The 18,810-nt window shown below is 31.2% G+C and overlaps 1 protein-coding gene across 1 annotated transcript; it reads right to left on the bottom strand.

The window, feature by feature from the left end:
• Window positions 1–6,858: 6,858 nt before the first annotated feature.
• Window positions 6,859–7,794, bottom strand: LOC141552920 (olfactory receptor 2D2-like). The gene has a single exon (XM_074284834.1). The coding sequence runs from the start codon at window positions 7,792–7,794 to the stop codon at window positions 6,859–6,861; it is 936 nt and encodes a 311-aa protein (XP_074140935.1).
• Between the last annotated feature and the right edge of the window lie 11,016 nt (window positions 7,795–18,810).

Raw genomic sequence — 18,810 nt, 5'->3', positions numbered from 1 at the left:
TATATTCTACAATAATCCCATATGACTTCTTAAAGACATATGGTGATGAGGGAACTCAGTACCATTTGAATCTGCTTATTCTATTTTGGGACTTTTATTAAAAAGCTTTTTTCTTATATCAAATAAAAATCTATCTCTACTTTTTTTCTTTTACTCTTAGTTTTTTCCACTGTCAAAAAAGAGAGGCTAGTCTCTTTTCCCCACAACATTCTTTCATACACTTGACAGAAGCTGTCAAGTCACAAGCACTCTCATCTTCTCTTCTGCCATCTAAATTTTTGAAGATCCTTCAAGCTCTTTAATTTGTTATGACTCCAAGGGTTCTAGTCCCATTGTCTGGACATGTTTCAGCTCATCATTCATCTTTTCTCCCAAATATAATAACTATAGTAGTTTGCATTAGTCTTGCTAAGGAAGAATCCAATGCAAATGTAAGCTCCCCCTCTCTAGACATGATGCTACTAAGATTCTATCAAAGTTCTTGACTGCCATGTCACATTTTGGCAAACTATGGATTCCACTCCATTTATTGTGAGAAGTTTCTGTTTCTGATAGTTTGAACTAAAGAATAATCTCTCTCTCTCTCTCTCTCTATATATATATATATATATATATATATATATATATATACATATATATATATATATATATATATATATATATATATATATATATCCTGGTTAGATTTCATCTTCAGTCAGAAGAAGCCCTCAATTTAAAAATTTAATTATAGTTTTTATTTACCAGATATATGCATGGGTAATTTTACAGCATTGACAATTGACAAACCTTTTGTTCCAATTTTTCCCTTCCTTCCCCCCCCCCCCCCCATGGTAGATTGACCAATACATGTTAAATATGTTAAAGTATAAATTAAGTACAATATATGTATGCTTGTCCAAACAGTTGTTTTACTGTACAAAAAGGATTTTGAATTCACTATGTTTCTTAATAGAGTTGTGCCATCTATGCCTTGAACCCACAATTAATCAAAATGCTTCCAAAGGAAAACTTCCTGGAAATACTCTCAAAGGAACTGATACCACTCATGGTACATGTTGATACTGATCTTTTAATTAACCTTCTTTGATTCCAGTTGTTCTACCAGTTGTGATTCCATGCAACTGTACCATCATAGAGACTCATGTTAGAATCCTTGCCTAAATCTAGAATATCTATAACATTTCGCATCTACAAGTCTAGCATTCAACCCTTCATAATCTGCTGCTCTACCCACATTTCTGGTCTCACACCTTATACCGCCCAACTGCTATGCATTCAGAGAACCTGTGATAATGTTCTTGAAGCCCCTCAAAGAAAACTCAAAATTCCAGACCCTTTTGATAGCTATTCCCATTGCCTGGAATAGTCTTTCTCCTCATTTTTGCCTCAGGCTTTCCCTGGCTTCCTTCAAGTACCAGATAACTTTTAACCTTCTATAGAAAGTTTTTGTTGATTTCCCCTTAATTCTAGATTCTACCCTTTGTTGATTATTTCCAATTTATCAAATAGTTGTATATACATAATCATTTGCTCACTTTCTGTTCTAATAGACTATAAGCTCTTTGAGAACAGGAATTTTTTTTTTTTTTTTTTTTTTTTTTTTTTTTTTTTTTTTTTTTTTTTTGCCTTTCTTTGCATCCCTAGCATATAACAGAATACTCACCATTAAGTAAGATCCTCATAAATGTTTATTAACTTATTGTCACAAGTAAAAATGAGATTAGTCTCCTAGGAGTTATTCTTGATAAAGCTCTATTAGCTGGGATTATTGTTTATTTTTCTAAGTGTTCACAAGTAACCCCTCTATAAATATCTATATACACACTTTTATATTGATAAAGCTTACATAGATTCCTAGTCAGAGAAGCAATTTCAGAATGAGAAACAAATAGAGCTTTCATTTGTTCATAACTTGACTTTTCTTGTTCTAATTTTTAAAGACAAAATCAGTCATAAGAACCCTCAAAAGAAATTCTTAATATTTAGTACATTAGGTATGGTCCTTAAATGTTCTAAGCAAAAACTGTGCTGTTAAGGGCTATCTAAAAGTTTGAGGGTTAAGAAATGAGAAATTTTGTTTCCAAGGAGAATCAACATTTCCCTGATATAATGGGTCCTTAATCCTTCACTTATTTCAGGGTTTGCCAATAGAGAATGACCAGCCAGACAAAAAAAAATGCTGCATTTTTCTTTATTCTCCCTTGACAGAGATAGATTGTTGGGATGACAGCACATTTATGATTCTTCAGGTTAATCTGGAGATATATTATCATTTGATCAAAAATAGATATAGAGAAAGAAAGGGACTTCAGTTACTTTGCGCCCAATACCTTCGTTTTTACAAATAATCCTTATATCAAACTTTTATATTGTCCTGTCATTTGGATCATCATCCAGGTAATAAGTGGATAAATTGTCTAAATAAGCCTTTGTCAGCTCCAAGTCTCCTTGGTGGTTCAGAGACCTTGTCTTTCAGATAAAATTTGATTCTTTGAGGACAGTTTGTATGATCTTGTCTCTAAGACACATAATATGCTCTGGAGGATTTCTTTACTCATTAGAGTAGACACTGTGTTATGTGTTTCTTTTCTGAATTGTTCTCAGGTGGTATATCAAGAAGGGAATTATAATGCAGTTAACTTGATGCTACATCTCCAAACACAAATTATCAAAATCCTCTTTCTTCCATTTTCCACCTTCTTTATGTCAAAATATGCATGACAAGATTCCTGAATAATCAGATGTGGAGCATACTCATTTTTGCTATAATACAGGAAGAAATCTATGTTAAATTTATGAGAAAAGGTAGATTCTAGATCATATTTTCCTATGTTCACTTTACTGACAAAAAAGTCAATATATCATGTTGACTGATGGAATTTAATTATCTTGGTATTTTGGTGACATTTAGATATTATTAATCCCAACTTCAAATTAGAGAGTGTCAGAATTGGACACCAATTAATTCAACCTAAATTATGAATTCTGCTTAAAGAAGTGTTTGACAAATGGTCATCAGATTTTGTTTGAAGACATCCAGAGATAAGAAACACTAATCTTATTGCAACTCATTCTGTTTTTGAAGGATTACAAGGTGAAATAGTTTTTCCCCCCAATATTTAAAATTTACTTTTTTTTAAAAACTCTATCCAGTTTTTCTAGTTCTGCCTTCTGTTTTTCTAGTTCTAGTTTCATCTTAAGAAAACTAATATAGCTTTATCAGTGAGGTGATAGCTGACTTTATATCTTTCCTGGTAGTTCTTCACTGGTGTATCTCATAGCATAGCAAACCTCAGGCTTCCAAATCTACTATTATAATATAATTCTGCACTGCAATTTTCCCTAACATGGTTTTAATATTTTGTGGGTGGGCATAAGAAATGGTAAGTTTTGGTAGATGATACACAAAGATCTCCTAATGAGACACCGAAAATGTTTAGAAACTCAGAAATGCATAAAACATATGTATAGTATTATATAATATTAACATCTTAATTTTAATGCCATGAGTATACACAATTTCTTTTTAAAGGTTAAAATAACTAAAAAGTTAAAATTTGTGAAAGAATGCTAAAGCCAGCAGATAACACACAAAGGCTAATATTTTTACTTAACATTGATGTACCTATGTACATGTAGCCTATGACCAAATACTTAACCCTAACTTTAGAATAAGATAATGTAAAAAGCTCAAGAGAAATCAAGAAAGAAAAAAAAATATGATTTATGTGACATTCAAATTCCATCAGTTCTTTCTCTGGAAGTGAATAGCTTTTCAACTTGAAGCCTTCAGAATTGCCCTGGATCATGTATTTCTGAGAGTAGCTAAATCACACACAGTATTACTGCTTCTGTGTACAGTGGTGCCCTGGTTCTGTTCACTTCACTTTGCATCAGTTCATATAAATCTTTAGAGGGTTTTTTGAAAGCATTTTAATTATTATTTCTTATATCACAAAAATATTTCATAAAAATTATTAGGTATTATCTTCTTGAAGGAACATTCACATTGTTTTTTGTTTTCCAAAGGAAGATTAGAAATAGTGTAAGGAAGCTCTTAAAATATTTTAAATATTGAAAACAGTTGTTAAATAACCCTTCAGAAAAAAAATGCAGAAAAGAAAATTTGTATAAATAAAAAAATGAAAATAAAATAAAAACAAATATGTTTATATGTATATACATATTTGTTTTTCTTTCTTGGTTTCATTTTTCTATTTTAATATTTAATTTTATTAACATATTATATAACATTTTCATTTCTTAAAATAACCTTTCACCTTTTCTTAGCCAGAAATCACTTGGTTGTAACCAAGAATAAAAAGAATTGATTAAAAAAATTATGTGAGCAAAGCAATGAATACAGCTTTTATGTCCAACAGCATATTAAGTACTCTTCACGTCAAATAAGGGAAAGAGGTATATTTTTAGCCTATTCTTTAGAACCTGGCTTTTAAATGTTGATTGTTTTGGTCCTTCAGTTTTATTTTGTTTTGCTATTTTTATTTTTATTTACTTTGTTAAAGTCATTATGTATTTTTGTTTTGGTTCTATTTGCTTCACTTTGCATCAGTTCATAATATTCCTCTCATTCTTCTTTGAATTATTAACATTTATTGTTGCTTACCATATTTATGTAATAACATTCAATTATATTAATATACCTAGTTTATTTATTTTTTCTAATTGATGAGAATCTACTTTCTTTTCAAATTTTTGCTACAACAAAAAGTAATGTTATAAACACTTTGATGTATAACAAAACTTCCTTGTGTCAGTCCAGAAAAGAAAAATCCTTTCCTAGTTATCATTTTCTTACATTAATTGTCTTGTCCTATTAGAAGATAAAATTTTAAGGGCAATTACTTTTTTCACATTGGATTTTGAATTCTCCCATGTCTGGCATAGTGCCAATAACAAAGAAGATTCTAAAATAAACAAAAAAAATGTTCATTCATTCATTCATAATTCCAATTTTTTCCAGCATAATTGAAAAAATTCATGAGTATGCTCATGAATCTACCTGTCCTCAATCTCTCAAACATTTACTAATTTTTGTTTCATTTACCAATTTTTTCTGTGTGTGTGAAATAAACCCTGAGTAGGTTTTATTCAATTTTCTATAAACAGATTGGAGGAATCATTTATGTTTATTAAAATTTGACTTTTTTGTAGAACTGTTTATTCATCTCATTTGACTGTAGTTAAGAATGTTTCTTGATTCTATAAATTTATGTGAATTCCCTATATATCCTAGATACTAAACCATTCTCCAGAATATATAATGAAAACAAATTTTCATGGACACCTTCCCATAATCTATAATTGAATTAATTTTTTTCAAAAAACCTTCCAATTTTATGTAATTTAAGTGATGTTTTATCTATTGTAATCATTTATTTTTAAGCACACTATATTTCCTTCTATCTCTATAACATGTTTTTGATGATTATTAGTCTATAATATAAATCAAGTACTGCAAGTATTACTCTTTTCATGCCTTCATTTACCATTATTTTTCTTGAGATTCTAGAATTTTTGTTTCTCCAAATAAATTTTGTTGTTATTTAATTTAATCCATTAGTACTTTGGTATAACAATAATTTCTATGAATAAATAATGAAAAACAAAGGAAACTATGAACTATTAACACCACATGAAAAACTTAAACATCATTAATAATAAGAAAAATCAAAATCAAAACAACTTTGATGTTTTATCTATCATCCATCCAATTGGCCAAAAAAATGACAAAAAACTAATAACTGTCAACACTGGAAAAGTAATGGAAAATCTATGAAGCATATGTTCAAGTCCTCTTGTTCTCTTAATCACTATGATTTTGAATGACTAAAGTTTATCAATATTCTTCTTTAAATGCCACATTTAATAAAAAATATAGAGTTCCATATGTGGTTTTATCATGAAAAAGCATTATAGCTCAGATTTCTGCTAGAATCAACTTTGGATTTTCAGAACCAATTGTTAAAATTTAAGTGTGAGCATTTATGCCTCAAAACCAGGGTTTACTTTTTTATTTTGTTAATTATCTAGACTTAAGAAAAGGAGAGGGAATATGTTAGTAATTCAGATTAATCAAAAAAAATTATTGTCCATACTTTTTTTTTTCTCTAGAGAGCAGACTGTTAACACCAGTATATCCCTGCTGCAACCTTACTTTTTAAAAAGCATTATACTTCTATTAATGACAGTCTAAGATAAGAGCAATGATCAGTAAGACACAATGGAAACTTAGCCAGATTCATCATGGTCAGGAACATCTGTGTTCAATATCCATGTGACTTTGTGGTCTTTGGCAAATTACATTCCCTACCTTGACTCCTCCCAGTGCCACAGAACATCAAATATTTGGCATTATATGCTTTACAATAGTTGCTAAATTTCCTTGGCAGAAAGAATATTCTTAATGGTACCAGTAAAATCACAGGTTTAGAGTGAGGGGAAAAAATGGGATCAGCTTTTTATTTATATCAACAAATATGCCTAGTCATTTATAATAATAAGAACCATACCCCAATTGATAAGTGGTCAAAAGACATGAATAGTGCACTTTTTTTTCAATGGCTAAAATGATTCCGTATTGATGTTTTTTTCCCCCCTGAGTCATTCATGTTTCTATCCAAATCTCCAGAAATCACTACATTGTGACACATTTCTCTCCCAAACCAGGTATATATTACAAATGTACAATATACAAATATTCCATATATAATTAAGGAACAATGTAACCATGCTTTCCTTATTATCTACCATAAGATCATTTCCCTTTGTGAAGAATACCACAAGCTTTGGAGGAGAGTCATAAAGTTAAATACAATTATCATGAGATAATAATCATGGCCTGAAAGGTTTTACTCCATTGGCTACATTCCTGAATGCTCTCTTCACATCCTTGTTCCTCAGGCTATAGATAAGAGGGTTAAGCATAGGGTTTATCACAGCATAGAACACAGACACCAACTTTCCCTGCTCCTTGGAAGACTTGGGTGTCATGTAAGTGATAATTGCTGACCCATAAAAAAGGATGACTACAAGAAGGTGGGTGCCACAGGTAGAAAATGCCTTGAGTCTCCCTGAAGTTGTCTTCATTCGAACCACAGTCACTATTATTGAACCATAAGAGACCAGGATCAGGGACACAGGTGCAAGAAGAATCACCACTCCCATAAGGAAAATGGCCATCTCTGCTTTGTGAATATCTGCAGATGCCAAAACCAGAAGGGCAGGGGCCTCACAAAAGAAATGAGCAATCTTATTGTCTCCTTGATAGGGGAGCTGTAATGTGAATGTAGTGTCCACCAGAGATACCACAATACCACTGGCCCAGCATGCCAAAGCCAAATGACTACATGCCTTCCATGTCATGATGAGAGGATAGTGCATGGGATCACATATTGCCAAGTACCGGTCATAGGACATCACAGATAACAGTGCACACTGTGTACATCCAAATATGAGAAAAAGAAGAAGCTGAGCTGCACAGCCCATAAAAGAAATGACCTTTTTCTTAGATAGCATATGGATGAGAGCTTGTGGGACAATGTTTGTGGAAAAAAATAGGTCAGCAAGAGACAAATTGCAAAGAAAAAAATACATGGGTGTATGGAGCTGTGAATCAATCATAACCAGGGAGAAGAGGAGCAGATTTCCAAACACAGTAACCAAGTAAACACCCATGAATAATACAAAGAGTAATAGCTGAGTCTGAGGGTCATCAGAAAGTCCCACGAGATAAAATTCTGTCACCCAGATTTGGTTGGTCTGGTTCATGTTCTGTCTTTCTGCTTCTTTAGAAAGGACTCAACAGATATTCAGTGTGAGGATGCAACCTACAGAATCACAGAATCTTAGAGTTAGAAGAAATCAAAGAAATTATCTTCTTCAACCTCTACCATCATTAGCTTTCCTAGTAGCTATTTACTGGACAATTTCATTCATAACTTGTATGTTGTCTTATGATGAAGGCATTCCATTGTTGGATAACTCTTTTAGGAAATGGTCCATTCCAATTCTCCCAATTTTTCTTCTGTTCCATTCAATTATATGGTTAAGCATGCAGCATAATATTCTATTTGAGATCTTAACAGCAAAGAGTTCAATGAAGCTATTGGCCCTTTTGATCATGAATAAAATTTGTTGTTCGTTTGTTTGTCATGTCTGATTCTGTGACTCCATATGGGATTTTTTTAACAAAAGTCGTGCAAGGATTGGTTATCTCCTTCTCCACTATGAATAAAATTACATTTACTTTAATGCTGCCTAAGATTATGTTCTTTATTGTCAGCCACAAACACAGTTTATATTGAATTTATAGTTAATTTAAACAAAAATTCTTTTCTCAGATTCACTACTGTCAACTAGGTCTACCTATACTCCAATTGTGTGGATAATTCTTCTCTCTAATCCTCATTAAATTTTAGAACTTCAGATTTAGGGTGTTAGAGTTAAACTCTCAAGTGTTAGTATTGAAATCTGTTTCTGTTATTTATTATATGTATGATCTTGGATCATTATATATCTTTGGATTTAAGTTTTCTCATTTGCAAATAGAGTGGACTGCTTGTAAGGATTTTCTAATAAGACAAAACATTTAAATCCATGATCTTAGATTCCTGTATTGGATATTTAACTAAGATCAACTGGTTTAAAGAATGCTTATACTTTTCCTGTGGTTTCTTTGTATGATAATCTTCATTGTATTTTGGGACAATTTAGATGGGGGGGGAAATCACATACCTTAATATGCAATAGACTTATTAGTACTTTTGCCTGATTGTTAAGGAATGGCTTAATTAGGCTTACTTAAGAATAACTAAGGAATGGCTAAATATTTGTTGGTAGTAACAGATATTTCTTGTTTCTCCTGAATTTTTGTGTTTGGTTTCTATAACCTCACATGTGAACTATATATACAAATACAGATATAGATATATTTATACTAAATCTGTATTGTCTATATAACTTTCCAACCTCTTAGTGCCAAAAATGCTATAAAATTATGGAAGTTCAGTAAAGTTTTTGATCTGCCATGATATATAGAGTTTCTTCAGTGATAATCCACTATCCAATGAAATCACAGATCACAGATTTGGCTACACAGAAATATTTATATAATATATGTATATTACATACCTGTATAAGTCTTTCCACTCACAAATACACAGCATAGACCTAATTGCATAGGTTTTCATTGAAATAAGAGATCCCTAGCAAATGAACTCCATCCATCAACTTAGATCAAAAATTCCACTGCAACTTATGCTCTTAGAACCTTATTATAGCAGTAAGATTTTAAGCAGTATGATTTATCAGATGCCAAATGGCCAATATATGTTAAATATGGCACTTGAAACTAATTCTTTCTGATTTCAAGGTTAGTTTCAAGGTGGACATTTGACAATGCTTTATCTCATCTATAATCATCTACATATCTACATTTCTATAAATATAATCTATGTATCTATATATTTAAAACAAGACTACATATTAATATTAATTTCTATGAATCCATGGATTCTTGGTTCCATGTACTTTTACATACATACACACAGCTATACTATAATTCCAAATTTCATGTGTGTGTACATGTAGATGAGGTCCGATTGAAAGAAAGAGAAAGGGGGAAAGAGATAGAGAGAAGCACAAAGAAAAAAATGTACAGAAGCTAATTATAAGATAAGACATCACTATACATAAAAGAACATTGGGGGGAAAAACTAAGAATATATGTATTATTCCAAATATTTGTTAATTCTCTTCTTAACTAAAACAAGGGTACCAATAAATATATCAAAAATCTAGATACAAGACCTCTCCTAGATAGTCTCTATAATTTTTACTCTAAAGATTACCCATAAGGAATTCTCAGGATAAGTCATTTATTGAAATAGTTAATCCTAATAAATAGCCAATACAGCATCCCCTATCTAAATTTAAAAATGATATTAGAAATCAATTTCAGGCTCTTCCATTTACAATTAGAAAATGAAAGTCTAGATATATAAAATTATCTATCTAAGATTATAGAGGTAAAAAGTGACAGAAGCAAGATTCATCAACTGTGAAATATAGGAAGAGAATAGTGTTAGACTTATAAAAGTCAAGGTGCTCCACAAATACTTCAATTAAAGATCTAAAAATCAACCAGAAGAAGTACTTGATAAAGAAAAGCAAATAGAATAATGAACCTCAATTAATTTGGGACCATACAAAAAGACTGCCAGAAATTTGCAGAGTGAGAAAACAAACTAAGAGGAATCTATTAGAAGGAGACAGGTCAAGAAGCAAATTTGAGTTAGGGTAAAATAAAGGACATTTACTGAACCAAAGACAGAGTCATAACAATACTCAGATCTATTATACGAAAACCCAGAACACTCATCTCAAATAGAAGACAGGTGTAAACTAATATTGCATGTGGGAAACCAAGAGCCCTATCCATGGCAAGAAATAAGACAGGACCAGTATTCAAACAACTTATTTTTAACCAAATATTTGAGCAATCAGGAATTGAACAATAGTAAGAAACAAATTCAGAGAAATCTTTTTTTTAAATAGTTGATATGAGAACAATCATAAAAAAATCAAATAAAAATTAACTGAAATAACCAATTCAGCAAAATTTCAAGATTTTGAAGTAAATTCACATATATGAAAATAAGGGAAAAACAAACTTCTTTTTTTAAACCTGTATATCATTGCATTTACTAAACATAAGTCGTTAGTTTGTAAAAAAGACTCTTGATAAGTAATCACAAAATAAATAGAAAATCTGTACAAGATGATGCTATATTCCTGCATACTTCTTTCTCTACTAAGAATTTAATTGGAATTTGGTGGAATGGATACAACACCAATATTGCAGACAAAAAGATATGAGTTCAAATCTGATCTCCAATACTCCTGTGAGACCTTAGTAAAGTCACTAAACATCTATTTGCTTCATTTGAAGAAGGAAATTGCAGACCATGTCAGTGTCTTTCCCAAGAAAAACTCATGGAGTCACAGACGTGACTGAATGATTGAACAACCAAAACAAAGAGGATATGGGCCACTTAATCCCAAATTTTATCTATTCCATGATGGTACAAACCAGTTGCATACAATAGAAAATTTGAGAAGTTTAAGTTCCAAAGAACTTGGCTGGTACCACTTGAATCTCTGTGTAATGCATTTACTGTGCTATTATTAAAAAATTTGTGATGAGTCTTCAAATTGTATAACTGTCTTCCCAAATGGAACATGTACACACACTTGGCTTATTTAGTACAATAGAATAGATAACAAAACAACCAAGAAAAGGACCTATAATAACATTCATGAAAAGTTGAATAATTGGAAATGAAATGGATTTTTCTGCTCATAAGAGAAAAGCCATCAAGATTTTAGGGAGAAGGAAGTGGGAACAAAATCAGGTCACTTACAATAACTTCTCTCTTATGATCTTCATGGGAAATGGTCTATAGTTCTTTTACAATTCTGGCACTCAGAATTGACTGTGATTCATTGCTTTCTCTACTCCACATTCATTGCCTCCACTCCCGTATACAATGAAATAATAGGAATTTGTCATTATAAAGTATCACAGGCAATTCTGAGTGCCATATTTTAGAAAGAATGTTGGCAATTTGGCCAGCATTGTGACCAGAATTGCTCTCTTAGAATAAGAGAAATGAAACCACAAAATAAATAAGGAAGAGGACAGGTAGGTAGCTCAGTGGATAGAGCACCAGCCCTGAAGTCAGGAGGACCTGAGTTGAAATCTGGCTTCAGACACAATACTTCCTAGCTGTGTGACCCTGGGCAAGTAACTTAACTCCAATTGCCTCATCAAAAGGAAAAGGTAGGTACAATAGATCTTTGGAGAAAACTGAATGGAGACAAATAAGAATATACATTTTTCCTTATCAGTACGTGGAACCTATACAAAAATGACCATGTATTAGAGCATAAAAACCTCAAAATCAAATGCAGAAATAGTTTATGCATTTTTTTTCAGATCATGATGCAATAAAAATTACACGCAATAAAAGCCAGGGAGAAATAGGCCAAAAATTAATTGATTTAATTTAATCCTGAAGAATGAGTGGGTGAAACAATAAATCATAGATACAATCAATAGTTTCATACAAGAAAATGACAATGATCAGACAACACACCAAAATTTGTGGGATATAGCCAAAGCAGTTCTTAGAGGAAACTTGCTGACTTGCATAAAATAGAAAAAGCAATGAATTGGGCATGCAAATAAAAAAGCCAAAAAAAGAACAAACTAAGCCCTCCATTAAATACCAAATTTGAAATTCTAAAAATAAAAGGAGAGATTAATTAAAATTGAAAGTAAGAAAACTATTGAATTAATAAGCAAAACTAAGAGTTGATTTTATGAAAAAAAAAAAAAACCAACAAAATAGACAAGCCTTTAGTTAATATGATTACAAAAAGCAAAGAAGACCAAATAGTTTATATGAAAAATGAAAAGGAACAACTTTCCATGAATGAAGAGGAAATTAGAAAAATAATTAGGAGATATTTTGCCTAACTATATGTAAATAAATCTGATAATATAAGTGAAATGGAAGAATGCTTACAAAAATATAGATTGTCTAGATTAACAGAGAGGAAATAAATTGTTTAAAAAGTTGCATTTTAGAAAAAAAGAAATTGAACAAGCTATTAATTAACTTCCTAAGAAAAAATCTCCAAGGTCAGATGGATTTAGATATGAATTCTACCAAACATTGAAAGAATAACTAGTTCCAATACTAATCAAACTCTTTGGAAAAATAGGGACAGAAGGAGCCCTATCAAATTGTTTTTGTCACACAGATATGGTGCCGATACCTAAACCAGGTAGAGTCAAAGCAGAGAAAAAAATTATAGACTTATTTTTCTAATGAATATCAATGCAAAAAATTTAAATAAGATATTTGCAAAGAGATTACAGTAAATTATGCCCAAGATAATACACCAGAACTAAATAGGATTTATACCAGGAGTGGAAGGCTGGTTTAATAATAGGAAACCTATTAACATAATTTACTATATGAATAACTAAACCAACAAAAATTATAGGATCATCTCAATAGATGCAGAAAATGTATTTGACAAAATCCAATAGTCATTCCTATTAAAAACACTAGAGAGCATAGGAATAAATGGAGTTTTCTTTACAATGATGAATAGCATATATTTAAAGCCATCAGCAAGCATCAGATGTAATGGGGACAAACTAGAATAATTTCCAATAAGATCAAGGGTGAAACAAGGTTGCCCACTATCACCATTACCATCCAATAGTGGATTAGATATCTTAGTTGTGGCAATAAGAGAAGAAAAAGAGATAAAAAGAATTGGAGTAGGTAATGAAGAAACCAAATTATCATTCTTTGCAGATGATATGATGTATATTTAGAAAATCAGCTAAAAAACTACTAGAAACAATTCACAACTTCAGTGAAGTTGCAGGATACAAAATAAATCCACATAAATCATCAGTATTTGTATATATTACCAACAAAGTTCAGCAGCAAGAGGTACAAAGAGAAATTCCATTTAAAATAATTGTAGATAATATAAAATATTTGTTAGTCTACCTGCCATGACAAAGTCAGGAACTATATGAACACAATTACAAAACACATTCTACACAAGTAAAGTCAGTTCTACCCAACTGGAATAATATCAAGTATTTATGGGTAGGTCTATAATGTTTGGACTAGTTCTCTGGAGCTAATATAATAAAAAAAAGCAATACTACCTAAATTAATCTACTTATTCAGTGCCATACCATCAAATTCCCAAGAAAGTATTTCATAGAGCTAGACAAAACAATAACAAAGTTCATCTGGAAGAACAAAAAGTCAAGAATTTCAAGGGAATTAATAAAAAAAGCAAATGAAGGTGGCCTAGTTGTATCGGACTTAAAACTATATTATAAAACAGCAGTCATCAAACTATTTGGTTAAGTGGCTAAGAAATAGAATAGTCAATCAATGTGCTATGTTAGATTCACAGGACAAAATAATCAATTACTATAGTAATACAATATTTGACAAATCCAAAGACCCCAGCTTCGGGATAAGAACTCACTATTTGGCAAAAACTGCTGGGAAAATTGAAAATTAGTATGGCAGAAAGAAGGCACTGTCCCACATTTTAACACCATATGCCAAGATAAAGTCAAAACAAGTTCATAATTTAGACATAAAGAGTGATATTGCAGACAAATTAGAGTAACAAAAGATGGTTTACCTTTCAGATCTGTGGAGAAGGAAGGAATTTGTAGCCAAAGAAGAACTGGAGTACATTATTGAATACAAAATAGATAATTTTGATTATATCAAGTTAAAAAGGTTTTATTTAATGAAATCTATACTTCTGTAAAATCTCTTCCACAAATATTCCAGAGCTTTCTTAAGTATATCCAATGGGTTTTTTTGTAGCTCTTTGCATCTTCAGGAAGTTCTAATAGTCAGAATTTAATTTTCCTTTTATTGAAGAAAAATCTGTCTCTCAGCAACTTTTGATCACTATTCCTAATTTTGCTGAATGGAATTAAGCAAAGTGAATATTTGTTATAACAATATTTCAAATACTTGATAGCAGCTAATATTTTATCTACATCTTCCATAATTTTCTTGTTCATTCTAAACATTCCTAATTCATTAAAATTTTATTTATATGGAATGGCCCCAAATGTCTCCTGATTTTGGCCACCCCCCCTAGATATGCTCATATAGAAATGTCCTAGAAATATGGTCCTTTGATATGTGCACAATAATCTTGATGTGTTTTGGCCAAGGAAATCATACAGAGCAATATAGATATTCTAATTATGTACACTAAGTTTCTGAGATTGCATTAAGTTTGACTGTCATATAACATTGAGGAAGCCAAATTTTGAGTCTATGGAACGTCTAAAGTTTCTTTACATGAACATCTGTTTAATCATGCCTACTTTACTTCCCACTGGCTTAAAACAAGATGTGGTACTTTACATCTTTCCTTAATGCATTTCATCTTTTGGAATTTGTCTCTTTGGTTTAATTGGTAAGATATTTTCCAATACTTTTTTGTTATTCAACATATTACTTATATCTACACACTTATCTAAGACTTTTATAGTCATATCATCTATTTCTTTATTCAAGTTGTTGATTCTATTACAGGACTAAAGAGAGATCTATGAAGACATTTTAATAGGAACCAATCCTTATTCAATTTCCATATTAAAAATAATTTAATCATTCATTTTTCTTACAATCTTTCAATTAGAAATAAATTCATCTAATGAATTCATTATCCAGATCACATTTCTCCATTTTCATAATAATGTTATCATGAAAAATGTCAAATCTTTGCTCAAAGCTAGAATGTTAAAATCATTCCTCAAAGAAAAACCAGGCTCTTTTGTCATTACTTGTTTCTGATAAAGCTCTCTTAGTTATTCATGATCAATACTTAACTTTCTAAGTGCTCACATGCCATTCCTTTCAAAATATCTGAAAATACTTGTTATTAGTAGAGCTCAAAATTATTCTTATAGAAAGGAAGTTGCTTCACAGTGGGAACCAACATAATAATCAATTCTCCACAACTTAACTACAATTACTCCTTTGCTTGGGAAGGGAGAACTCAATAAAAATCAGAAAATGTTCTCAGAAGGAATTTTCAGAATTCATCACAATAGGTCTGATTTTCTTGATAGGTTCACACTTAAAGATTCTAAGTTAAAACTGAAGACAATGTTGTTAGAGCTTAGGAACTGAGAAACTGAGAATGAGTAAGAATCAGAATTAATTTATGATTGCTCATTCTGATACCTTCACTAGTCTGAGAATTTGCCAAAAGACAATGAAAGGCTAAATGAGGGCTATGACTTTAGGCCACAGGTTCTCCTCATAGTGACAGGATTTTATAAGTTAGTATGAGGTAACCTACTCATTCTATTACCATTTGTCTAGGGATATAGTTAATGAATATCTATTTGAACATTTTACCAGGGCCAAGATGGTTGTTATAAACAAATTATACCAAGAGTACACCTTTCTTTCATGGTGTTTTTCATATGTATCATCAGAGATTAGTATATTGCATAGTTCTGGAGAAAGGTAGAATAGTTTAGAGACTAGTATTACTCTTATGTGTCTCTTTTCAAAAGAGAGAGTCATAGAAAGATCCAAAGAAGTCAATGAAGAACTATATACTTCTTTTCTAACTTTGGGATATATTATCTCTCATTCTCTATCATTCATCCCCAATCTCCATATTTTAACCACTATCTTACAATCTATCTAGTCCCCCTTGAAATTGTCTTCCTTAGTTCTTCTATATTTTCATATTTTATATCCTGTTTTAATTCAGGTACCCTATTGCATCCAGGGAAGACTTAATAGAAAAATAAGTCTAGAGTTGTTTTAATAAACAACAGAGATGGGGAAGAATGAGCATGTTTGGGGGTTCATTTGTGATCTTAGGGAACTAAATATTGGGTCCTCAGGGAGGACTGTATTAAACTGTTATGCCGCCACTCTGCCAAATGTGTATACTTACAAAACTCCATGATCTTCCAGAACTGGGTGAACTAAAGATTTAATGCATCACATCTTCTTTGAGGCTTTAATCTAAAACTTCATCTTAAACATTAAATATTCAGTGGTACTCCTACAAATTATTCTCATAAATTTAAGAGATAGGTTCACTTTTTCTGAGTGAAATTTGAGGACCATCTCCTTCACCATATGGAGTTTGTCTCTCATTTGATCTGTTACTAGGAATTTTCATGTAGGTGCTCATTTTCATCACTCAGAGAAAAGATATGAAGGATTCTCTTATACTCAAATACTTATCAAATATAGAGGAATTTGCCTACCATTAAAATAGCTCCTGCATCAAAGGAACTTTATTTTGATGCAATTATCATTTATAATTTATTACATCTCAGTTTCTAAGGTGATTGTTATAGTGAATATGGATACAGATATTTTAATGAAACAATCTAGGTAAATCATCTGCCCAGTGGAATATATTAGTTTATAAGGCTTGTTAAACAGGGTATCTTGAAACAAAAGGAAAAATAAAAAATAAAAAGATGCTAAATCTGCATGATATGACCAAACTCAACTTATTTTAGTAACATCTTCCCCTTTCCCCTCTTCTTTCTCACCTGGAAGACAGAAAAGATCAGGAAACCATTTCATAGTTAGTCAAGAAAGTCTTAATAGAGAAACAGAGAGATGTTTGAGGAGTAGCTACTGTGTATATGTAGCAAGATAAGTAGTACTGAGACCTTGGTAACAAGGCAGAAATCTTAATTCAAATCCTTATGAAAGAATTAGGAAAGGAGAAAGAAGAGAATTTGGGAGAAAAGGAGAAAAGTGGAGAATTGGTTGAAACGAATACTTTTGCTTCAGCAAATTTCCTTGGTATATCTTGAGAATTGTCTTTCAAATAAAAAAATGATTTTTTTTAGTACAATGCAAATTTAACGGGCAATGATGAGAAATAGTCTCTAGAGTATTTATAATGTATAATGCTCTAGAGCATTTCTTGCTCATTAGTATAGTGATGAATTATGTTTCATATCAGAGTAATTCTTAAGTGTTAGTAAGAAGAAAATTTTAGTGTAGACAATTCAAAGCTGTATCTCCAGCCCCAAATATTCTGAATATTTCTCTTGTCTTTCCCCATATCGTTGATGTTGTTGTTGCATCATTTCTCTTTTTTGGATTGTTCTAGACAAATATTCTGATGTGGTTTGTCATTTCTTTCTCCAACTAATTTTCCAGATGAGGAAATGAGGCAAATAGATTTAAGTGACTTGCCCAGGGTTATATAGCTGTTGTGTCAGATTTGTCCAGATTTGAATTCAGATCCTCCTTATTTCAGAAATGATACTTTATTCATGTGCCACATACATCTCCTATGTTATTCATGTTCAAATAGGCAGATGCATGAATGAGTGACCAAGGTATTGGGTATAAAATCTACTAGAATTTTTACATGATAACAAAATCTGTTTGCTTATAAAAACAATACATAAGTTCTAGATCTTTACTGTTTTTTTGCTGAGAAAAAAAATAAGTCAATTGAAATAACACATTGAATCAGTTTTATGATCTCAGTGATTTTATTATATTTGTATAAATATTTTTTGGAAATGAATTATTATTTAGTGAACACCTTGCTCTGAAGGATTTTATATATTCAGGAGGATACCTTTTGCCCTACCCCAAAGTTAAAATTGTATAATGCTGTTCCTAATTGAATAGAGTCATGATTAAAAAGAAAACTGAACACCTACAGAAGGCTAAACTATCCTTGTTTCTTTTGCTTATTTTTTAGATATTATCTGTTCCTTCCATTGAATTTAAATTGAATTTAAAATACCCTCAAAACAAATAAATATAGCCCACTAAAAGAAGTTTCCATAAAAAAATGACCAAAAATGGCTTAGAAGAAATGATCTGGTGCTGATTAAGAATTTATTGATGGAACAGTGGAATAGACTAAGACCATAACAAATGACCATAGTAATCTATGTTTGACAAAGCTAAATATCCAAGATTTGGAGATAAGAAATCACTATCTGACAAAAATTGCTGGAAAAACTGCAAAGTAGCTGGGCAGAAACTGGATACAGACCAACATCTCACCAACATTATATATTGAGATAATGCTAAGATGGGTTCATGATTTCAACTTAAAGGTTGATATCATAAGCATATTAGAAGAGCATAACGTATTTTACCTATCAGATTTATGGATAAAGGAAGAATTTATGAC

Source organism: Sminthopsis crassicaudata, chromosome 2 (assembly GCF_048593235.1).
Source record: "Sminthopsis crassicaudata isolate SCR6 chromosome 2, ASM4859323v1, whole genome shotgun sequence".
Lineage (NCBI taxonomy): Eukaryota > Metazoa > Chordata > Mammalia > Dasyuromorphia > Dasyuridae > Sminthopsis > Sminthopsis crassicaudata.
The sequence above is the reverse complement of the archived record's forward strand: the minus strand, read 5'-3'. Positions and strand labels throughout refer to the sequence as shown.